General features: G+C 38.2%; 1 protein-coding gene across 1 annotated transcript in view; it reads left to right on the forward strand.

Annotated features, from left to right (window-relative positions):
• gabrr2a (gamma-aminobutyric acid type A receptor subunit rho2a) overlaps nucleotides 1-25,976 on the forward strand; it is a 72,500-nt gene that overhangs the window by 34,811 nt on the left and 11,713 nt on the right. The window contains exons 4-8 of the mRNA XM_042500606.2: nucleotides 5,740-5,963; nucleotides 12,852-12,934; nucleotides 18,093-18,233; nucleotides 21,830-21,982; nucleotides 25,218-25,426. Of these exons, the coding sequence (XP_042356540.2) occupies nucleotides 5,740-5,963; nucleotides 12,852-12,934; nucleotides 18,093-18,233; nucleotides 21,830-21,982; nucleotides 25,218-25,426 (810 nt within the window). The remainder of the gene's footprint in view (nucleotides 1-5,739; nucleotides 5,964-12,851; nucleotides 12,935-18,092; nucleotides 18,234-21,829; nucleotides 21,983-25,217; nucleotides 25,427-25,976) is intronic.

Raw genomic sequence — 25,976 nt, forward strand, 5'->3', positions numbered from 1 at the left:
TTCATTTTCTGTTGTCTTTGCTGACAGACAGTTGGCCAGTTTCAACATGTGGTCTCATTGGTTCCTCAGCCACACACTACACAGCACACCAGCTCGGGTGGTAATGGTAAATGGACTATACTTGTATAGCGCTTTTCTAGTCTTATTGACCACTCAAAGCACTTTAACACTACATGTCACATTCACCCATTCACACACACATTCACACACTGGTGGCCGAGGCTACCATATTGTGCCACCTGCTACTCAGTAATCATTCACACACACTCACACTCCGATGACGCAGCATCAGGAGCAATTTGGGGTTCAGTATCTTGCCCAAGGATACTTTGACATGTTGTCCAGAGGAGCTGGGGATCGAACCGCTGAACTTCTGATTAGAGGACGACCCACGCTACCTCTGAGCCACAGCCGTCCCCGGGTGGAAGCTAATGCTACCATGCTAGCAATGATGCTTGTTCACTGATGGGATTCTCTAAAAAAGTGTGGACTGATGATCACAAAAAAATTCAAAATCATCTCTGTTTGAAGTTATAGTTAGGCATGAGGTCTCCTGTGGGTTTAATCTTGGGGTTAAGGCAAATAATAGGTTAAAAAACAACTTCTTGGGTTGCGGTTTTCCAAGTTTAGCCGACAGGTGACAAAATGACTCTTAGTCATAGACTTTAATAGAACCACTTTCAATGCACGCTTACGAGAACATGTATCAGGCAGACAACACTCTGTGTGACGCAGGACGTAAGGCTCCGCCCCCGAGTGAAACAACACTTTTAAAAAGAGTCCCATTCAGTGATCAGCTGATAACACCTTTCCTGTGACAGAGCGCGTTGCTTCATGAACATCCCCACCCCTTAGGTCGCCTGGTGGCTTCATTTCATTTGTTAACACCACTACCTGCGCTGACACTGCTAACAGTGCTAACACGGCTAACAAATGTAACATAGTCAACAATGCTAAAGATAATGATGATAGTATATAGATATAGATAATATTCCACAGGAGGTCAGGACGGTATTACAAGTGGTAATTACCAAATGAGCTACGCTGCTAGCTAGCTAGCAAGCTCCTGCAGACCCAAAATTATTCTGGGCCCAACCTCGCCAGCGAGCTTTGCCCAGGAACGTCCCAAAAACAGAAAAAAAGAAGAAAATAATAAAATCAAGGCAGAGAGCAAAGAGTCTGCAGATAAAAAAAATCAACACAAGCGTAGTGTGGCTCATAGGTGATGACTGAGATGAAATATTTATGTTTTTGGTTTTGTTTTTTGTTTTTTTTTTGTTATTGTTTTAGGAAAGTCCTTCCCAGTTTAGCTTCAATTCTTAGGTATAAGTGAAAATTACAAGTCAGTAGAAAGCAGCTGTCAGGACTTCACACTGTGGCGCTCTTCGAGGTGCTGATCCTGCTGCTGGGAGCAGCCAGGGAGCTGTCCACGGTGCTGTTTCAGCCCCTCTCACAGCAGGAAGGCTCCTGCCAGGGGAACCCCCAGCCAATAACCTGCTTCTTTAATCACTGCCTGCACCTCTTTCCAAAAATATAAAGCACATATAGCAGGGGCATTTTGAGGATGTGAGGACATTGGGGGCTTAGTCCAGACCTTTGTAGTGCCGTGCAGGAAATCTTTTTTGATAAACAAGCTGTATTTTGATGCTTTGCACTCTGGCATCTTATTCACCTTACAAACTTTTTTTTTTCAATACACACACACACACACACACACACACACACACACACACAGAATAATTATTAGGCCTATTCTTAATGTTTAAAAGAATTAGCCTGCATATTTAGATTTGGGGCGATTTCTAAAACTTCTGGGGCCTTGGACTCCAAGGCCAAACAGTGCCACTGCCAAATAGTCCTTTCTGTTTGCTGAGTCTTGGATTTACACACATAGACAAGTAGACAATACATTTAGCTTAATGATTTTTACTTTTCCTGTTGATTTGATTTCTCTCAAAAACATGGGGAGAAGGCATCAAGCAACTTAACAAGACATGGAGAGAAGAAAGGAAAAAAAGAAAAGTTACAAAGAAGTTACCTGAAAACAAGCCAAAAAAGTTAAAATGAATAAATAGGAATTTGGAAATTGCCTTAAAATGTGCTGTAAATTAAAAAAAAATGCGTATACTTATTTTATAAATTATATAAAATTATTACAATAATATAGTTTTCTGGACTTTTTTTGGGGGGGTAATTTTCTAAATATCATTCCCTGTTTTAAACCTTTTTTTGGGGGGGGGGGGGTAATTATCTTGTCACCTTTTACTCATTTTTGCAGTTTCTTGCCAACTTGGTCATTGATTTTTTTCCCCCTATGTTTTTGTTTCAGAGGGTCAAATAGCTTGTGAAAGGTGTCTGAACGCAGCACAAGAAAACCAATCCAGTTTTCAAAGGGTTAATGGTCACAAGTGATTTAGTCAGAAGCCTTGTTGGTTGTAGCGGTTTTTGTTTTCTAGAAAATAAAACTCCAGAAATGTTTCACCTAACTTTTACTGCACTTGGGTGCTCACTGCATTCTTATTACAGCATCTTAAACAATCATGCTTCATCATTGTATGCATACAGTTATTTATACAGTCCCATACAGCGTCTTCCAGTGCAGTGAAGGGTAAAATAATCTGTTGATACAATTATGAAGCAATTTAATTTAATTCCATTTTCTACCTCTAAGTGACTCCATGCACTCAAAGTGACTCCATTTGAAATAGCCGGAATATAGTTCTGTCCCTTGGAAAGTTGTCAGGCAGAATAACTGCTCACAACATGAAGTCAGTCGGAAGGGAAACAGGAAAGTGAGGAAATCTAATTAAATGTTGACAACTGAGGACCAAAAGCAATTAAAGAGTGACCACTTTTTCCCCAACTGATGGGCTTTTTGATGGTCTCCACCGCAGCCAGATTTCCCTGGTTGTTCAGCTGCTGTCAGTGCTGCTCCCACAGTGTGAGCACAGTTACTGTTAATCAACCTTTCTGTTAAACTCATTAACCAGTTGCATTTTGTTTCAGCTTCCTTCTTCACACATATGCTTTTTGGTTCATGGCGTGTTCTTGGACATTCATCTGGTCTTGACCAGCTCAGTCGACCAAACCATAAATATATTGCATTTATACATTTCATGTGTACGTTATCAGCATTTCTAAAGTGACGTAGTATATGAGCTGTCACCTGAAGGTGGAGGGGATGACGGATCAGGTGTCATGCAGGCGAGATGCCTGCCAAGCTGCAGGCTACTGTTAAAGACCAATAAATGACTCAACAATTTTTCTGTTTTTAGAGTCATCACTGTGTTTCTAGCAGCTTTTCAGCCCCCAAATGTGTTTGTCAGCAACCATGCAGCTAAATTTCCAGCAGGGATAGTGCCACAAAAAAACATTTTTTTTACCAACACACTTATTCAAAAACATGACAGGAAGGCAATGAGCATGTCTCCAAAAGAAACCAAACCGATTTACTCACGACCCAGAGGTTTAAATGCTTGTTCGAAAGCTGTCAACAAAACTGATGTTGAACCTGGTTCTAATGGGTTAACAGGTGCATTATAGCAAAATGATCCTAAATTTGCTTAAAATTATGGAAACAAATCACTACTAAGGAGGGAATAAGGAGGAAGCAAAGAAAAAAAACAAAGAAATTAGTCCTTTTTTACTATCAAAGCAACAACAACAAAATCTCTCAGTCCAGTTCTGTGGCTGGTTGAGATGAGCTTTTATTCAGTGTGCAGTGGAGACAGGAGTTCACAGAAAGGGTGTAGAATTTTCTCATCAACATTCAGATCGAGCTTTTACATCAAGGCTAGCCTAAAACAATGGCATGTGGGCTGGACTAGTCAAGAGGTCTGAGTTACAACAGAAGGTGAATAGAATTCAGGAAACCCGGACAGAATAATGAACACTACACTCTGATTCAGTCTGCGCTAGGTGTCTATTTTGGGAAAAACTGACAAAAAAGAGTTAGCGTTCCAATTGCAATTAAGAATGTATATATCTGTTTCTATAATTAAAAAAGAGAGACTTTTTTTCACATATGCAATTATATATATATATATATATATATATATATGTGTGTGTATGTGTGTGTGTGTGTGTGTGTGTGTGTGTGTGTGTGTGTGTGTTTGTATTTTGTCATAAGGGCCTTTAGACACTTCATTTAAAGAAATAATTTCCTGGCCTTTATTTCATGGTGCAGGCTTTACAGTTTTTAATCAGTGAACTGACAGGATCAGATCAGGATCATTTTCTTTTACATTACACAGCTGGACTGTGAATCAGTTGAAAGAAGAAATGACTCATTTGAACGTTGAATTCATAAGCTGTAAAGTTTCGCTCTTGCTCAGTTCAGTCCGCTCAGGAGTTTTACTGCTACATTTTATTTGGTCTGTTATGAACAGTAGTTTATGGTGGCTAATGATGGCTTAATAAAGAGAGAGATTGATTCTTGACACTGATTTTTTGCTTCTACATTTCAGCAGGTCACAGATAAACATTTCAGAGGTTTTATCACAAAAGTAAAATAAGAACTAGGCCAGCATACCTGGGGACATATTTGTTTTTTTTCCTGCATGTGGTCCCATTCCACTTCCTGTCAGTCCAGGTACCTACTGATGACGTCTTTAAGACATGACTTCATTGTTCCCTGCGGGGAAAATAAAAAAAAATCACAAACACACAGTTTGGAAAATGAAGGAAAATCCAATATGCCATTTTCCCATAACTACCATCTCGGGCCTCAGTGGCTGCTGTGCTTATACTCTCACTTTAAAGTGCCAGTAAATCAGCAGTTAGAGCACGTTCTGTGGTAAAACAGAGAGATCAATTCAAGGACACAGTGTTGGAACTTTTTACAAATTTCATTGGGTTTAAAAGGAATGCTTCACTAGCAAAATGACCATTTGTATATGAATAACTCATCGCATGTTATTTTGAATTCATGAAGAAAGCTTTGTTTTTTTCTTGTATGCCTCCATGATGAACTGATAATCAAAAATAAAAAAAGAACATTCTTCATGAACTGAAGTAATAGGGCATCACATTTAACAACAGCAAAACTATATCAACACATCTGCCAACAACAATCTCCCACAGATTATACTCTTGTGCTGTATAATCCGAGTCTCATTTTTCCAGTTGTGTGCTCAGCACTTCTTAATGGATTGATTTCACTAAAACCTGACAATTAAAAAATGCCTTAGCACAAACCGATGCACTGTAAAGTAACGTGCATTCAAATTCTGCCAGAACTGAGCTCTTACACACATACAGCACAGCCACACTCAGGATGTGTTGCTCCAAGACGTTCTCATTTCAAGTCATCACATATTGCCGCTTTGTTTCCACATCGAAATTTTACACTCTAGGTATCCCTCGGCGTCTGCTATTGACGTTCCATGTAATCAATAAAAGCTCAAGCTGACACAGATGGTTAGGTTTACACAAATGGAGCACATTGTAAGGTGGAGAAAAAACACCACATTCAGAAAGGAAGCAAATACTGGACTCCTTCATAAAAATCCCAGGTTTGTTTAATCTGCCCCCCATATAGGACCTTTGTACTCCTTACATTACATTGTTACTGGCAGTATTTCAACCTGATGCCGTCCAGCGGCGTATTTTGCAGACACCACATGTTCTGTCCGGCCAGTGACTGGTTTGGATAAAATTATACCAAGTCTACTAACTAAAAGTTCATGTGTCATGGGTTTAGTCTGATAACATCATCCTCGCTTCCTTTGATTCCACCAGGACTTCACCATGACTCTGTACCTGAGGCACTACTGGAAGGATGAGCGCCTGTCCTTCACCAGCAGCACCAACAAAAGCATGACGTTTGATGGTCGTCTGGTGAAGAAGATCTGGGTGCCTGATGTCTTCTTTGTTCACTCTAAGAGGTCCTTCATCCACGACACCACTACTGATAACATCATGCTGCGTGTCTTTCCTGATGGACATGTCCTCTACAGCTTAAGGTCTGTAACATTTCAGCATCTCCCTTAATGACACGATAGGAAAATAGGAAATTTCTACAAGCAGCGATTACATTTCATATTTGGATTCATTGTAGGCAGCAATCTCTCAGGACAGGACAAAATAAGACAATATAGAATTGATTTTAAGCCGAACCATGTTTTTTTGTCTGAGTATAATTATGAGCTTTTGTTGCCTAAACCCAAGGAAATGAATGTAAAAACTGGGTGTTTTACCTACAGTCATTTTTTTTTAAAAAAAAGACTGTATGCATATAATGAGCAGAAAGTGTACATTTCGTGTGAAAAGGGAAGTCTATTTTGAAAAGACACAATTCATGTAAGAAGCGTAAATTGACATGCTGTCCCTGAACATCTAAAATTGACACATGAGGATACCTAGAGTTTATTCTGATGTGTAGGTCCACTGGCATAGCTTTGCTATTTAAAATTTGAGCATTTGAGCATGACAGTGATGCAGTTAGCACAGGTCCGCAAGCGTGTGTTCAAATGAAGTTAAAGTAAACCCTCTCGTGTAATATTGCAATTATACAACTATTACCAACAATACAAATGTATAATCAAAATGTATTTATGTTTTGGAGCAATTAGCTCTCAAAATGAAAACACTTTTGGGAGTGTGATCCCCGTTTCCATGGAAAGACACAGAGTCTGACTATCAGTCACATCAGTAGAATCCTTCATGTAATGAAACCTAGTTCACTACTCCAGCAAGTACACCGATCCTTAGTAACAACCTGCAGACATGTTTTCTAGTCCCTGTCGAGTCTGCTGGCCAACATGCACTTATACTTTTGATGGATGGTGGGGTTTTCCAAACTAAATAAATATACCAGATATAAACACAGAAATGCTCAGCTTGCTCAGTCTTGTTACAACTAAAATATCTGCTGAAAAAGGTTTTTTCCGTGTACAGATATAATTACTACATCCGCAAACTTCACCTGTATATTTAAGCTAGTAGCTCCGTGTCACGACACAGCTGATGGGGGATGACAAACATTTTTAACTCAAGAGCAAGGTAAAGTCCAAAAGTTAATCAAATTGCTTGGTCTATTTGTTGTATAATGATCATAAAGCTTTTGGACCTTTGTGTTGAAAATATTTAGTCACACAAATTATCTATGCTCTATAGATATTTCACAGTCCAAATCATTTTTGATTTATTGTTTCTACAACTCCAGGCAGCCATTGGCCTCCATTTATTTCTGAGTGTTATAAAACGGTCACGGTGACATTATTGCATGATAATGGAATGTGCAGATTGATGCGTCAGGTCTGCACTGCTTTACCTCACAACAATGCTCCTTTGATTATAATAATGCAGACAATGGATTACATAACTCAAGCAGGGTTCAAGAATCTACTGATGGTTTGAATGAAAAGTCCAAGTCCGCATTTTGAAGCCTTATCTTCTGTTGAATAATGAGGTGGGTCACTCTGTCTGAAAGAGCTGCTAACCTTAACAGAATTCATTAGCCTGAGCTTAATTGGAAAAGTTGTATATGTATCTGTGTAAGAGCTACTTCAGAGGCATTAATAATATTCTGAGAAAATCACTTTATACTTGTAATTTCTTGTCATTTAAAATGGTTTCATTAGAAATCAGTTAACACAAAATCATGTTCAATGCAGAGCAACAGCCCTGTGTTCATGCTGGCACAGATCAAAGGCAAAGACCTTATGAACAAACACCCGGTAATTTAGCATCTCACCGTGACATTGTTTGTATCGCTAGAGGAGAGTGGATTCAGGTCAGGTGGTCCGGGGCAAGTCTGGTCTCCAGAGATATGTTAAAGCACAGCTAAGTGAGTCACTCACAGACATTGTCTTTTTATTTCTTGTTGCAGATGGTAAAGGTGCACATTTAGAGACATTTTTATGTGTTTGCTATGATTGCCTGTTTTATTTTAATGTAACATTGTCTATTAGACATATTTTTATGTTCCCGCACCAACGGGGCTTTTTTTTTTCAGGTTGTCCATCTGTCTGAACAATTCCTGTGAATTCAATATCTCAACAACGCTCTCAAGGAATTTCTTAAAATTTGGCACAAACGTCCATTTTGACTCAAAGATAAACTAATTGAATTTTGGTGGTCATCGGTCAAAGGTCAAGGTCATTGTAACCTCATCTGTGTCATTCTTGTGAATGCAATATCTCAGGAACACCTTGATGGACTTTTTTATTTAAATTTGGCACAAACGTCCACTTAGACTCAAGAACAAACAGATTTGAATTTGGTGGTAAAAGGTCAAGGTCACTGTGTCCTTGCATCCATTATATTTCATATGACCTTGACAGAAAAATTTGGTACAAACGTATATATTATATATATTATATATATATGTTTTTTTTTCCTTTTTGAGGAGAACAATACCACACTTGTTTAACTAGTCCAAACAATTATTTTGTGGCTAATATATTAGCCTACAGTTACCTACATACATATCCAACACAAACAGAGCAGGTGTAACACAGGTGACAAATCTTGTTATCTCTCGTGATACTTCCGTCTATCTATCTCGCGGGGTGGTCACCTGAGCCAGCTGACCAATTGTTATTGAGTGTGTGGGTGACGTTATACGGTCACGAGGGTCGGCGCGACCAACCGCGTCCGATTAGTATGCCGCGGTAGTTCAGTCTGGGTAGGAGCAGTGGGGAGGCTGCACACGCCACAAGCTACAGGAGTTCCCTACCGCGCTTATACCCGTGACGAATGAGTGTGTGAAGCACAAACTGGACCGGGACCGGGTTCAAGATGATGATGGCGAGCTAGTGGAACAGGCTTAGAGCCTAATGATCGGTGCATTGTTGAGCATCATCCTCCTCCTATTCCTATCCAATTGGTAAACAAACAGTATTATTTAGTCATGGCATTTTGACACAGTTGCTACACAACATTCTCTTTTATTTAAATACATGTTTGTGTAAGCTCTCCCTTTAGCTGTTCTCTTTATCTGCACTGTAAAATCTGAAGAGGTTATTTTACTTGAAAAAATCCAGGTTTGCCTTGGAATTGTAAGTAAATATAACTATTAGTCTTAATTTATGTGTATTTTATATCTAAGTGTTACTTAAAATTAAGTTATATGTACTTAATTAAATCAGTCTTTCTCATTTTTAGCCATTTCAAAAAGCCAACTTTTGTAAACTAGTCAATCATATTTTTATATATACCTTAACATGTTAAGAAAACAGAACTCGCAGATCCTCGAACTTCGTCATCGGCAAAATCCTCTTTGTCATAATTGAATTAAGTCAGATAAAGTTGGTTTACAGAAGTTGCTCACACTTTGAAAGAAGGTAATTTCACTTGTCATTTTTAAGTTGAAACAACTTCACAAAATGATGTAATACAACCAAATTAGTGGTTAGCAAATTAGAGTCAACTTAACATTTAGCTATAAAGTAAATATAAATTAAAATTAATTATTATATTTAATGTCCTTTTTCAAGGCAATCAGTTTCCAAAAATATTTTAAGTAAGATAAACTTGTCAGATTTGACAGTGTGTCTCTTTAGCTGCTGAATGTTCCCCAGCCCATCTATGTGCTGTTTGCTGCTGAGCAGGTAGAGCACTCTGGCTTTATCCTTGCTTTTTAACTGAAAACAGCTTCCTGCTGTGGCTTGAAACGAGGTTAATGGGAGCAGTGAGACTGAACTAAATTGGTAAAGTTCTGAAAATCAAAACAATGACGTCAAAGAGGCTGAAAAGCTCCGGAGAGCTGCTGTAGAAATGGTGATAATTTTCTGTTGGCTCACTGAAATAAATGACTCATTATGCAGTCAGTTTCTTCAATTGTTAGCATAAAAGAGCGCCTCAAGTTTGGCATTGCACTCCTGCTGTAATATTATCCTAATGCAAGAAACTATATAAAAATAATGTTTTCTTTTTTTCCATGTATCCATGACTTGACATGACAAGTGGTCGAGAGCCCCCTGACCAAGATAAGAGAAAAACATCTTGCTTTCACAGGCTGCAAATTGTTGTCTTAATAAGTTTTATATTTGAGGAACATTTTAAAAATGCATGAATATCATTTAATCAAATTCATATTATGTTTTAGAATAATTATAGTGACTGGAATATTAAATTTAAACTCAAGTACTGCACTTAGGTACAAAACTGAGAAACGTTTACATAACTTCAGTTTTAAATCTCATGCCACTTTCCACTTCTACTCCACTACACCTCAGGGGGAAATATTGCACTTTTTACTTCACTACTATTAGAACAACTTTACAAATTAAAAAACAAAAAATATGAAAATACACAAGTGCAGCTGAAAAATTGGTCGATTAATTAGAAAATTAATTGGCAACTAATCCTTTCGTTATACAAGTTATTTTTCATGCATAAAAACATTTCATGGCTCCAGCTGCCTTTATACAGTAAACTGTATATGAGGCTTTTTCTTTTAATTATTTTAATTATTTGGATTTTTTAAATTTATTCTAAACCTTTTTGCATGTGTACTTTTACTTTCAATGTTCCAATGCATTTCCCTAAAATTACTGACTTTAAGTGTATTTTACATTAGGCCTACATCAGTTTCATTACTGCAGAAGTTAGAAAAATAAGAAAAAAAATCTAAAAGAAATTTAAAAGAATGTTTCTGCATGAGGCCCTTTCTTATTACATGACAAAATCTTCCACACCAGGCAGCATCAGTTTATCATCACCATCATCTATGATACTGGAGCGCCTTAATCCAGCCCAGGTTTCAATCATCTTAATCTTTCCAGCCTCACATTTAGTTATTCATCTTTTCAATTAAAGCTAAACACACTATATACGATGCAAATGAAGTGTGCTGATTTTTACTGAAGCCCTGCAGACTTCATTACAGCAGTTAACACGTCAATATACAGTCATAGCTGGAGGCTGTGTTCTGCCTCTGTTTCCTCTGCCACCAGAGAAATCAGTGTGTGTGAACTCATCTGTTTTGCTCACATTACTTTTATATTTGCGTAATGCAGCAGCGGGATATAATAAGGAGAACCAGGGAGTCTTCTTCTGGCAATGTTTGAAGTTTTCTTTGTGGGTTTGCTCACCTCCGTTGAGACATTTTTTTTTTCTCAACTTCATGAGTCAGTCTGACAGAACGTACCAACATACAGGCTCACTTGCTAACAGGCAACCAGTGTGTCAGTCAAAATGTGACCAGAACGCATCACATGACAGCACTGTGATAGATGGATTAAGATGTAACCAGATTGCTGTCCACATATGAAAGTTTCTCACATTCAGTTTTCATTTCAGACAGCAGATTGGAGAACAGAGCAGGAGGATTTGGGAAAAAGAACTCTGAAAAAGAAATGGGTTTTAGGGGGAGATGATGACACTGTCAGAAAGCCAGCAGAGTAACAAGATTTATTTAAACATAATGTGAATTTAAAAAAATCAGGGGGATATTTTTTGGAGCCACTATCTGCTCCATTATCCTCAGTAATATCTTAATGTGCTGCTGGGGCAGAATTTTGATAATCCTCTAAAGGCCTTCAGTTTTTCAAATACCACTACCTGAGGATGGACAAAACACAGACATTTGTTTACATAAGTATGATATGAAAAGGATAGTCATATTTTATACAGAAAAAGGTGTTGAAAATTATGAATATATCTGGATATCTACATGCCACCTATGGCTTATATTCACTTTGAATTGCACTTGTAGTAACCTAATATCTGCCTACCTACACCTCAAAGCAATATGAATATCAAAATGTGTATTTATTATACAAGTAGAATCTGAAGGCCTTTGCACACTAAAGGACTCCTTCATGAAACCTGAAAGGAACAAATTTGTGTATAAAGTGGTAGTAAATGATTGTGTATTCTGGCCTTCATATGGACACCATCCAGCGGCAAATCAAAGTACAAGGTGGATTTATTTGTCATTGTTTTAAACGTAGTTTAAAAAGGTAGTGTTGTTCTGTAGATAGGAACCAGTGATGTTCTGGGCAGTTTTAATCATCCTTTGTAGAGCCTTGCTGTCCTGGGCTGTGCACGTGTAAAGAGATAGAGATCCGAACACCAGGAAGCTCACTTTAAAGGGTTTTTTTTTCTGCCAACATAGGTGTTCGAGCCAGTATTGTGTTTGCAGAATAAAAATCCTTTAAAGTGAGCTTCCTGGTGTTCGGATCGCTATCTCTTTACATTTGTTCATCTTGGATCCAGCACCCACTACGGCATGTGCATGTCTTATTTTGAATTTCTCTTTTTGGGCCGTGCACGAACAATGCCAGTTTGTGATGTTTCCAGTCAGTATGCTTTTATTGCTCCTCTGTAGAAGTTAACCAGGATCTTGCTCTGGAATTCTTAAGTTTCTGCAGGAAGTAGAGCCTTTTCTGTGCTTTTTTTTAACCTGGGTGGTCATGTGAGATGACCAAGATAGGTTTTCAGTGATAGTAATTCCAAGGAACCTATCACTGTTCACCTGTTCCACCTCAGTTTCACTGATGTAAACAGGTGTGTTTTGCCTCCTTCTTTCTAAAATCAACAATCAGCTGAGCAAAAGCACTCATATTAGATGACTTTGGAATCAGAGCAGGCTGGTTTTAGGGGAACCACAGAATGCATCTCCATGCCATTTCTATCCAGCCTGATATTCTTGTAATTTATTACCTACCAGTACATGAACAACATACAAAACAAGCACAAAGTAAATCTCATTTTGATTCAGACCACAGAAAATAAGGAACGGTGCATAAAAGATAATGTTGGTATTCACTTTGTTACTGTGGAGATCTTTTCCAGTCAGCATGCGGTTGAATTCAGATAATCCAAAGTGACCTGAATAAATGCATGCATCACCATGACTGTTCTCACCTTGTGTGTCTGTTGTCGTTTGGGTTGTTGAACAGAGTGACGGTGACAGCCGCCTGCAACATGGACTTCAGCCGCTTCCCTCTGGATTCTCAGACCTGCTCACTGGAGTTGGAGAGTTGTGAGTAAATGTTTTATTTTTGCTTCTAAATATTGTAAAGTAGTCATATCCCTGGCCAGTCCAAAAGATGAGTTAACATATTAGAGTTCAGTTCTGGTTTTACTTTAGTTCAGGATAAGAAAACACAGCTAGATTCATCACATATAATGAATTTAAAAAGGACTTACTTTGTCCACTTTCAGGTTCTTACTTGTATTTTGGCTTTCTATGGAATATGTTTACATGTTTTAAAGATCAAAAAGACTTTATTTTCCTCATACTTTTTATGCTGGAACACCTGTTTTCACCCTCTGACTGAGGGGCTGTTTACATGGCAAGGGTTCTTGCATGAAGTGTTAAAGTTTTGTTGCAGTTTGGCCTTTCATTCACATGACAACGACATTTTGGGGGCCTGAAAATGCAAACTTTTGAAACCAGGTCCCAGAGTGTAATCTTTTGAAGTCGCCACCCCTTATGTCACAGTGTAAACTGGCAATACATGGATCCTGTGAGAATGCTGACATTACAGCCGCACTTTACGCAGGCCTGTGGTGATCTTATGGTGTGTCATTACAAAGTTACGCTTCCAACTACTGGTTTTCAAATGGTTCTGTGAATTTGTATACACGAGGATTGTTCTCATAATGTTATCATATGAACACAGATTTTTTTTTTAACACAAAGGAAAGACTTTTCTGGTTTTAGGGCTGTTCTTGTCTAAATGTGGCCTGAGAGGGTTGAGTTTAGCACTTGTCTCTTCAGAGGTATACTTCGCCTATTCAAATTTTGAAATTTGAAAATTGGAAAATGAGCACAGAGACACTGTCAACTTTAAAAAAACATTTTGAAAAGGGAACCAGGATGCCAGCACACTCATGCCGCAACACCTGAACATGCACATAGGCAGGTGCACTGAATGACCACAATGTAGTGTGTGTAGTTTAGAGGGCCACATCCAGCAGACACACACCAGGCAGAGACTGCTCATAAATGCTCCTGATAAATATTGAGTGTGAGTTTCAGAATAAATCTATAGAAAATGCTAATAAAAAGAGCACACTGAACAAAAGCAGAGCAGAACAGAAGGCAACAAAGAGAAGAACAAAACAACAAAAGCTAAAATAAACAAAAAAGTGCACTGCAGCTGTGAACACCAGAGGGAAGGTTACCACACTATAATGTAAATACTAATAAATGTTATTCTCTGTGTGATATTAATGGACATGAGCTATGAGATTGTGAAAAAAGTCAATTGCCTGAGTTTCACAGTCAGCGTGTGAGAGTTGGTAGCCATGTACTGTGTATCTTCAGGGTACGTCTACCAAGTAAAGATGCATACACACAATACAGCAGCAAAGCACACACATGCAGGATCATGGAGCAAAGAAGGCCGTCATGTAATCACAAAGCATGTGGCAGAATTAAGTTCCACAAAAAACAGCATCACCTGCACATAGTGAGCTATCACAGCAACACTACATGCAAGCTAGTTGACTTTGCACATTGTGTGAAGCTTTACATCCATACACACATGTTTATGCTGACTAAGTGTAAAAGTGGATTAGTAAATGACACTTTATTCAGCTCCCTTCATGGACTTTGGATTCATGGTAGCAGAACTAAGTAGTGCAGAACTGTTGCTGCAGGGACTGTTGTTGCTGAGAGACAGTGTTGAGGCTGCACATTTCCCTGAAAGAAGGCCCTCTCTGACAAACCTTTTATTTGAACCATGAATGTTTTATTTTTTTTTTTTACCTTAACAAAGAAATACCTTTTTGATAAAGGTTTGGTTCTGGCATGTATGGTGCGCCTAGTACTGTGGAACCTGCAGAACATCCTCTGTCTGAGCCTTAGGAGCCATGTCTACCAAAGTGGGGTTTTTTTGGCGTCCTGAGGCTAACATCGTTCTTTAAATTAATTTTAACAGGTTTTGCAGGTTTACACTGTGCTACAAATGCCTGGCATGGATTTGGCACCACATGCTGCCAGTTGGACTTTTTTTGGTTGTTTTTTCTGAGTGCACAGAGTTGAAAAATGTTCTACTTACGTTCAATCACAATGAAGGAGAAACAAACAGCATAGCCATGAAGACAAAATCAGCTGTTGGTAACGTTGTCATATAAGGGGGTCGAGCGTGAAGGTGGACGGGTCCCACAAACAGCAAACTTTTGTGCAGGAGTCTGGAGTTTGCTCCTCGTGAGGATGTTCAAGTTCAACTTCATAACCCAAGGGAAATTAGATCAGCAGCAACCATCAAGACACAACAAGTACACGAAACAACATCAGATACACAAACATGTAGAAAATCCACAATTCAAGTGAAACACAGGATACTTCAACCACTTCAACAGAACCAGAGACTGGAACATTTCAGACACTGCATATAAAGTGCATCAAGTCAAATAAAGTGCAATGCAGTTGGTAAAATAAATGATAATGAATACTCAGGCTAAGATAGCTCACAGAAGAATAAATACGTAAAAGTCAGGCTACAAAGCCAGGACGTAATCTAGAAATCTATCTACCCCACATAAAGTACACAGACTACCAGATTAGATGAGCAAATTAAGCTTTTCAATGGCAACAGGAATAAAAGAAGCTCTGGCATGTTTCGTTTTGGTTGGAGGCATTCTGTAACGATGACCAGAAGGAAGGAGATCAAACTCAACAAAGAGAGGATGGTCAGGACAGATATCCTGCAGCTGACTCTGCTGCACCCCAATCACCTTGCCTGCCACTTTGACCAGCTTTGCCAGCCTGTTTTTACTAGACAAAGTAAGACATCCAAACCATGCAACAGTACAATATTACAGAACACTTTCAATAAAACACCAATAGAACAGAGTCATCAAGACATTGCACACTTTGAACGTGTTCATCTTTCTTAGGAAATAGAGTTGCTGTTGGACCTTTATACACACAGCATCAGTATTGGATTCAAAACTTAGTGAGTTATCAATAATGGTTCCCAAGTATTTATATTGAGGAACAATCTCAACATCCATATTATTGATAACAGTATGACTAACACTGGGTGGTGACCTACAAAAAATCAATAATCATATTTTTGGTCATAGACACATCAATCTGTAGGTAGAAATCTTTGCACCACGTGCTAAAGTCATTGACCACATGACCATGCTCACACTCATCGTTAGTTAAAAGGCTTACAATTACTGTATCATCAGAAAATTTTACTAAATACCTGTTTTGGTAAGAGCTCCTACAGTCATTAGTATACAAAATAAAAAACAACGGAGACAGAACACAGCCCTGCAAGGAACCTGTGGAAGACAATCATTTCAAGGATAAGGTGCCATTGACCCGAACACACTGTGACCTGTTTGACAAGAAATCAACTGTCCAGCCAACAAGTTCAAATTTAAAATGAGAAAGGAGTTTCTCAGCAAGTAGGTAAGGCTGAATAGTATTAAAAGCTGACGAGAAGTCAATGAACATGAGCTAAATGTTGAACTAAAAGATTTAACAGTGTTAAGGTTGCATCTTTAACACCTCTGGCTGCCCTATAGGCAAACTGAAGTGGGTCCAGCTGGTCCTCCACCTGTTTGAATATCTTGTGCTTAACTGGTTTCTCAATGGTTTTCATCACCAGTGAGGTGAGAGCCACTGGATGTGTTTTTTTTTTCTACATAAATGGCACCATGGGACAAGTTGGGATGCGAACATGTTGATACAAGTACTGAGCAACAACAACGATGTCTGCCGGTCTGTTTATATATAAAGCTTATATTTTATACTGTGTTTCTTCTCATGAACCCACACAGACCGGCAGGTTCGTCCTCTCTCCCTGCATGCTTCAGCCTTACCCTCATCCAAAGCAAGTACTCTTCCATTTTGCCCAAATGTTTACTTCCACAGATATTATGTATCATAGCAACCAGACACAACTAAAGCATCTCAGCTGAAAAAAACATGGCGCTTCCACAGTGCTCTAAAACGCTTCCAGCTGGGCATTTCCTGACAAGCGCCAGGCATTTTCAGCTGGAAAGAAAACCTTTTGGTAAACATGGCCCCTTAAGCCTAGGTCAGACCAAGGATTCACAACCAGCAAGTTGAAGCAACTCTTGCTGGTCTGCAACATTCTTAAAAACCTGCCAGTTCACACCAATGAGATTAAGCGAGGTGCTGTGTCATGTCTTAAGCAAAAACTCACCCTCCTTTAGTACTGATTTCCAGCTTTTCAGGCTTTTAAAACAGTTTTGTCTTGTCCTGGTCTGAACTTGGCTTTGGGGTTTGGCATACCTCAGCAGTGCAGCCACCAGTCCACACTCTGTACTTGGCTTGGCTGGACTTGAGTAGTCTACCCTCCGTTCCAAAACCAAGTTCTTATGGACGAAGCTACTGCCACCCCTTTTTTTTTTTATCATCAGCATGTTCGTGTGCATTTAGCACAAAGCAGCATATGACTACAACCTCCCAGAGTTCTAACGCAGATGTAGACTCACAGCTGCATCAATCATTTTTTGAACACTGGAGCTGGATGACTACTCCTGCCTCAGGCTGCTGCTTGGTTGGTAGCCATCAAAAGCCGTTCCTTTTTTCTTACTGAAAAAAGAGTAATCAGCTCCCATCACCCTACTGTATATTCACATTCCCACATGAATAAATCATTTCAGAAAACATAAACAAGTTGAAAAGAAAAGATACATACTTCTGATAACCTGGGGCATGATTGTTTTTTTTGGTTTTTTTTTACTTTTTTAATGCCAACTTCATGAAAATTGATGGTAATTAGGCTAGTTATAAACCATTTATTTAGACTAAATGTTTGTTGTTTTCATGAAAAATATATTAGCTATCATGCAATGTATGATCTGTGAATTGTGATAATTTGTTATTTTAAGAAGGCTTACACAACATTGTTTTGATTCCTCCATGGTGGAGTGATATAAGTAACTCTTTATAATGTGAGACATACTCTATTAACTCAGTGAATGTGATGTTTTTGGCATATCTGTGTCCATGTATATGAGCTGTATCAAGATCTTCTCTGATATCAGATTTGTGTCGTGGTAAACTTATAAATTCAAGTGAGTACAACTGAGGTTTGCTGAGTTCTTTTTACACCTTTCACTTGAAGTACAGGGTTGTTTTTTTCATCAGTTGGAAATGACTGAGTCTGGGATTCAGTTTGACAGGAGTGTGTGATGTTTTGCAGATGCCTACACAGATGAAGACCTGATGCTGTACTGGAAGAGCGGCGATGAGTCTCTCAGCACCGATGATCGTATCTCTTTATCGCAGTTCCTCATCCAGAAGTTCCACACCACATCTCGCTTGGCCTTCTACAGCAGCACAGGTACACTGCCTACACACACACATACGCGCACACACACACACACACACACACACACAGAGAGAGAGAGAGAGAGAGTCTTCTGTTTGTTGTCATTTTGAAAAAAAATGACTTTTAAGGTCTTCTTTCATGATATTACTGCAAATGTGCTTATTGCATCCTTGAGCGATGTCTGTCTGTGAAAGATTATAAGAGTTTAAGATAATTAGGGTAAGATAAGATAAGATAACAAGATAATTAGGGTTTCTCTTCCACATAGCGTTATTTCTTTGAAAATGGATAGTTAAAATTGAATGTTATGAATGTGGAAAACTTTTTTGTGATAAAAAATATCATAATAATATTATAATATGCATTCCCTGGCCCCTTAATTCCAAACTTAAACCTAACAAATAATTGTCTAACCCCAAACTTTACCTAAACATAATTCTAAACCCTAACAAAAAAATTTACCCTCTTTACCCTCAAACAGGCCTTTTAGGAACTGTGGACCAGCCAAAATGTCCTCACTATTCAAAAATGTACCCACTCTATTGGTAAAAATGTTTCGGTCCTCAAAATGTAGCAAGTATATGTATGACACACACACGCGCAAAGGATTAACAATGGCAACAGGAGCTCAGATGGGTTTGCATTAAATCTATAATTACGCTCGTTAGACATTGTTCTTGCAGACAATATCATGACATGAATAACAATTACTTTGTCCAAATGAATCATGTCTGCAGTCATTTCTGCCTACAAGTATCAGCCTACAGTCACTAAATAACAATACAGGCTTTTTTGACCCCTCTGCCTTTTCATCTACCTTCAGGACTAATATTGTATTTTTAGCTCCAGTGCTGGCAAGGCTCTAAGGAGGTTATTTGCAAATGATTCAAGGCCCCTCTGTAAGCATTTAAACAGTCAAATTGAGTTTGAGTCAAAGGAGAAAAAATTAAACATAACAATATAAAATGGGCGTAAAGTAGGAAATTAGGTGAGGTTGTTATAGAGCGATAAAGTGCACTTAGGGGGAGGATGGGATGGGCGGATGGTAGGAATTGTAGCCTAAACCATATTTCAAAAATACAGGTCTGTATTTGTACATGATATTACATTTTCTCTTGTGCTGAACAGGTCCTGACCTTTAATGGCTCCGACAGGTCCAGTCCATTGCAGAAGCTCATCAAATACTAATTAAGGAGGCCTATAAACAGTTTTTGGTTGTTTTTTTTTTACATCAATAATATTGTCAAATGAGTGTAAAAGGATTAAAACTGCCACAAATCTATCATATTGACTATTCATAATTCCAGGATGATGTCAACATCAGGCTATTTAACTAATATGCCCTCATATTTAACCTTCCTCTCACAGGATGAATACACACTTGCTGTTTCATCCTATCAACCAGTGATCCACATTCAGCCGCAAAAACACTTTGTTTCCGGACAAAATGTTTCAGCTGGCATCAGATCTTACTTTGCAGCATTTTATGCAAATCAGATGAAATGAGTCCTTGACAGTTTGCATCTCAGTAAATACCAAGCTAAAAAGGAAAAAAAAAGTGCACTCCTGATAATGAGGGGGCTATAGGTTTAGTAAATATTACTTTATGAAAGTCAAATCATCAGCCAGTTTCTGGGCTGCTCACTGACCTTTAGACTACAGTTTTGTTTTTAATTGCAACATCATTATTATTTGCCATGGTCCAATAATTAAATTAATATATGTAGCAAGAATTAAATTATGTCAAGAAAAGCTGAATACAGTCTCATGTAAACACATGGCTCTCATTAATAAACGTCTATCAAATCATTTGATAAAGTTGAAAGTACATAAAAGCACATTCACTTTAACGTCAATATCAGTGACTGAAATGCAGCTGATGTAATATAATGTATTAAAGATTGTTTTTACCACAGATTTAAAGGAAACTGATGCTTGCAATAAGTGATGCGATGCAAAGTAAAAAATAATAATAATAATTAAAACAAAAGTTGCAAAGTGTTACACAATAAAAAAATTTAGTAGGATATCTAAAAGAGGCAGGATAGCAACAAAATAAAATGAAAACATAGAAACCGAAAGACAATTAATGTCAGTTGGGAAATGCAAAGGGAAGTGAAGTAAGTCTCTAAAAGTTTTTTTTTAAACGTTATTTAAAGCAATAAAAATAATAGTAGCTTTATTTACGAAGAACCTTTAAAAACAGAGTTCACAATGTGCTTTGACAAATGAAGCAAAGCAGAAATGGGATACAAAGACGACAGTTCAACAACAGAAAGTCAAACAGTACAATTGAACACAAGCAAGTGAAAGCTGGTTGAGAGTTAGCATGGCATTAAAACAAGACAAATAATGCAAGATGTAAAATGTCAATATAAAATACACAAAGAAATAAACTAAGAGCACAACAACGGAAGCAATCCAAGCAAGAAAACTACAAATAAAAGGAAATTAAATAAATAAATAAATAAATAAATAAAACATAAATTGAAAAGGTAAAATTAATAAAAAGACAACATCACATTAAAGCAACTTATAATTCTTTAAAAAAAAATTGAGAAGTGGCTTAAGTAGAATCAAAGTGAAAAATGAGGTATATGATCATATTGTGATAAACTAATCTGAAGTTTGGGGCAAAGACATGAAATGCACAGTCTGTCATAAGAGACACCCATTACTGTGTGAAGACAACACTTCAGAATTGTACCCACATGTATCACCATCTTCACCTTCATCATCTGATAGGTAAAAACTGTTATTTTATTCTGATATATTAACTGTACTGTCAACTAAAGCAAAGATATGAACACTCAAGGGATTCGATTCACTTTTAACATAATACAAAATCTTCATGATATGGTCACATACCAAAAAAGTTAGCAAGCAGCAAATCGGTTGCATGTGGAACAGTGATTAAATAGAAAACTTTTTCAGTGCTGTGAATTTCAAATGGACTCCATGCTTTAGTTAGTCTGATTTCAGTCAGAATTACATGTTTACATGTATTTCAAAAGTCCAGTTTTAGTCACACTAACACAGTAATTCAGCTAACATCATGTAAACATACTGATAGAGATAGGCAGCCATTCACAAACAATTGCAATTTAGTGCCATCAATTAACCTGCATGTCTATGAACTGAAGAACAGCCAGAGAAAACCTAGGCATACACAGAAAAACACACAAACTCCACACAGAGGGGTCCCATCTGGCCCCTGGGTTCAAACCTGTAACCCTTGTGAGGTGATAGTGCTAACCACTATACGACACCACAACAACCTGCCACCCACACTACAATATGGCTAACCTCAAACTAAAAAGAAAAAATTGCAAATGGATTAAGTCAGACAAAAATCAATTTTTTTCTGAAAACTAGTCTATAAGAGGTCAAAGTTAGTGTTTTTATGCTGCATTGAATACTTTTATCATTACATTATGCTAAAATAGTCATTTTTACATACTCTCTATAACGTAATAACCACATTTCTTACATGTATGAGATGAAACCTCATGTAAATTCTGACATGTTTTGTGTAACCATTTTCTCCACTGTTGAACTTTCAAGTTATCCACCTCCTCCTCTGAGCATGTCTCTCGCTGTGTTTGCAGGCTGGTACAATCGTCTCTACATCAACTTCACATTGAGGCGCCACATCTTCTTCTTCCTACTCCAGACATACTTTCCCGCCACGCTCATGGTGATGCTTTCATGGGTGTCGTTCTGGATCGACCGCCGAGCTGTGCCGGCCAGAGTATCCCTGGGTAAAGTAAAAAAAAACAAAAAAAAACTTTGTGTCCTTTGAAGTGATTGTGCGTGCCTGAGGAAAATCTGTCTGTGAAATGATGAAAGCTGGCTGTGACATGGCTCCACAAATTGGGAACACACACATGCACGCGTGAACACACAAACCTCCCACGCACTACCACTCTCACTTTTCTTTTGAATTATTTTCTGTATTGGGGCTGTTGCTGTACTTGTCAAACAGGAGCCTGTTTCCCCCTCACTGAGATCCTTTCACAGCTCATCACATTGCTCTTATTAAATTCTGCTGTTAGTATGGGATATTTTTACAGGTTGTGTTTTTTTTTTTTTTTACAAATGTCTTGTTTTTCCTATATATATATATATATATATATATGTGTATATTTTGGTTGAGATAAAACTAATTTGAAAAGAAAAAAAACAACACAAAAACTTTGCTTATTTTAAACAATACTGAATAACAATTAATCATTTATTAATTTTACCAGTAATGACTTACGGAAAGTGCGTACCGCAAGACATAGATATATATATATATATATATATATATATATATATATATATATATATATATATATATATATATATATATATATTAACGTGTGTGTGTGTGTGTGTGTGTGTGTGTGTGTATATAGATATATATCTTTTTCCTCAGCATCACAGATCTCTACAATCATAAAAAATAAATGAGTGGGACATGTTATCTCATCAACATTCACACAAACACTGCTGTAGTTTGTTTTGACCCAATCCCACACACACTGTCTTGCTGCCCCAAATACCCACTAGAGCACCAAATGTGGATCAATACACTGCTGAAAATAGTCCCCAATGAATACATTATTTACTCTTGTCTGAGTAATGTTTCCTCAACCCTTTGATACCTGCATCACCATCAGTTTTCTTGTGCTGCATTCAGATGCCTCTCACAAGCAATGTGACCCTGAGCCCTGCACAAATTGATTTGATTTCTTTCAAACACATTGGGAATAAAGTCAAAATCAACCTCCAACTTGGAAAGAAATATCTCACAAAATTATTTAATTTAACATTTAAAGGGTTAAAATTCTAAAAAAAAAAAAAAATTAAAAAAAAAAAGACTTTTGGATTTTTATTTATTTACTGATGCTGGTTGAAACATGAACTCAATTAAAGTAAAAAATAATATCAATGGTTAATATTTTTTAAACCTTGATTTTGTTGACTTTTTTGTTGTTACCATGATTCCCTCTATGTAAATGATGCTTACACAATGCATCCAATAATATTACATGCATTATTCTGAAATTGCCCATTAGTACACTTTTGAATGCAGGACTTTGACTTGTACCAGACTGTATTATGACTACTTTTACTTGAGAAAAAGTTCTTGGTACTTATTCCAGTTCTGACACCTTCTCACCTGTAAATCTTCAAAAAGCTTCACAGGATAATATTTATTGCAAGGCTGTTGGACCACATTGCATCATATCATATTAAGCCTGTTTTATGGTAGGGCACTCCGAACTTTTGATGAGTGTCACTCGACAGAAATTAGAGAGTAGTGCAATGTTTTCAATGTATGCTACAGCAAAGGGTTTGAAGTTGTCGCTATGGTAACCAGAGACCCCCTGTGGGTTTTTTTTTACAGTTTGGACCTATTTCTTTTGTGCTCAGTGAGGTGTAATCTACACAGAGAGCTGTTTAAATTCAAACAAAATATAAAATACAAAATATAACTTATCATAGAATTTATTTATTTATTTAGCAGCTCCCAGTCTGTCTGAGCAGCAGATTTTCCTCACTCACTACAGTGGGCTGGGAAATTAAATCAATGAATCCGTATACAAACACTGTGGTTGTCTTCCCATGGCGCTTACACAAAAAACATTTTGATTCAGTAAGATGTTGGCTCTCAGTCAGCCTTAAGAAGGCAGTTTGGCCAGTTGCTGACCTCTCAGCTCTGCAGGAGCTGCTGCTGACAAACGGCTGCTTCTGTGGACAGAGACACCGAATGCAAGTTGGTGTGGACTGAAAACTACAATCTCCATGCATTAACAACACTACCAATCACACCACCAGCAAAACATAAAGTCTGCAACATATTAAAATTAAACAAAAAGCAAAACCTTTTTTTCTGTTGAAAACATGTCTTGTCTGACAATTATCAAAAGTGTTGAGCGCTCTACTATAAATCAGGCTAAAGTGGTCATGTTACTGCTTTCACCCCAGGAGCTGTGTTGGGCTTTGAAGCCAATTTTCGCAGTGGCCAAACAGTTTAATTACACTTTATGTAACTCACTGTGGCCCAAAAGGACTTGTTGGTATCTTTAAATCAGTGGATACATTATTCTGAATGTCACAGTCTCTGCTAAATGACTCATTTCACAATCAGGATGTAATCCATTTAGTGCAATAACTTTTAGAAAGTCTAGAAGAGCTGCATGTTGAAATCATTCTATCCCCACTGAAGTTAGCAGAACGCTAAATGGCAACCAACGTCGGGACGTCCACACTACTGCGTGGAAGTCTGGGGTTTGTTGGACCAATCCACTGCCCCTCCAGCCCACCATAAAGGCACTCTCGCATTTTTCATATTTTGCTGCTACTGGCAGCGTTTTAACCTGATGCTGTCCTGTCACGCATGCAGACACCACAGGTTACGTCCAGCTGCATTCTCAAGTGATGCCACCCATGTGCGAATCATGTGGATGAGATAGGCGTATAATAGCACCTTGCACGATTTTGTGTTTTCACTTGATGCCGTCCAGCAGCATTTCATGCACACATGAAAGGTGCCTTTTGGCGTCATGCACTTACACTAAAAGCACTGACAAATAGTGCTATTTTATGAGTTCCAAATGATAATGGGGTGGGACGTTTGGTGCTTGGCTGCACTCAGCAGCAGTGTAAGTCTCTAGTACACTTGCTCTTTGGGCTGCACAGTATGAGAGTAGCACTGATAATCCCAAGATCATCCAGGATTTTATACACTGCAGTTGAACCATTTTGGCTTAATGTGCTACAAAGCAACTGTCATAGAAACAAATTGGGCCCTGTGGTCAGTGCTTTATCCAGTTCTCTTTATACATCCATGCTTTCACCCTCTAACACTAGTTCACCATCCTTATCAAGAGCAGCCCACTACAACATGTCCACACTGTGAAAATCAGATTAGTCAAATTCAGAGTCAAACACATTTTCAGCGTCTTTGCTGTAGTTTAACCAGATCGTTGTGTATCTTGTGTCCAGGCATCACCACAGTGCTGACCATGTCCACCATCATCACTGGAGTCAACGCGTCCATGCCCCGTGTGTCCTACATCAAGGCAGTGGACATTTACCTATGGGTCAGCTTCGTCTTTGTCTTCTTGTCTGTGTTGGAGTACGCCGCAGTCAATTACCTGTCCACCGTCCAGGACCGCCGCGAGCGCAAGATGAGAGAGCGGGCACGATCTCAGGTCTGTTTCTGCTTTCTGCTGGTTAGTGCTGTGAGAAAAACCTCCCAGCTGGCATGTAATATTAATACAATGAGGCAAACCTCTCTGTGCTGATGTGCCAGCCATTCCCTTTAGCTGCTCAGAGGATGCAGACACCAGAAGCTGCAGCCACACTCGCTGACTTTGCAATTTCACTTCTGTCAGGCTGTCTGGAGACATGCACAAAAACAAGAGCAGTGATGAAACAAAGAGCAGAAACAATAAGAATTTATATTTAACTGGTAATGTTCAAGCTCTCATCCATGAAACATGTTCAGCAGTTCTATTTGAAAAAGTTGGCCTGCTGAAGTAGAATAACTGGGCCTGCTTTTGAATGAAAAAAAGGAACTCTCTAAATAGACTTAACAACCTCCCCCAAACGGTAGCCTACACATCAACTTAACTATTTTATATTTAGACTTGTACCACCCAGTAATGTCATAATTTCCTGAAAATGTAATAATAATGCCAGAAAATGTGATAAAATTTTTACTTAACCTGAGTAAACAAGTGTACGTTATCAGGCAAAGAT

Source organism: Plectropomus leopardus, chromosome 14 (genome assembly GCF_026936395.1).
Source record: "Plectropomus leopardus strain MGB_pleo_1.0 chromosome 14, ASM2693639v1, whole genome shotgun sequence".
Lineage (NCBI taxonomy): Eukaryota > Metazoa > Chordata > Actinopteri > Perciformes > Serranidae > Plectropomus > Plectropomus leopardus.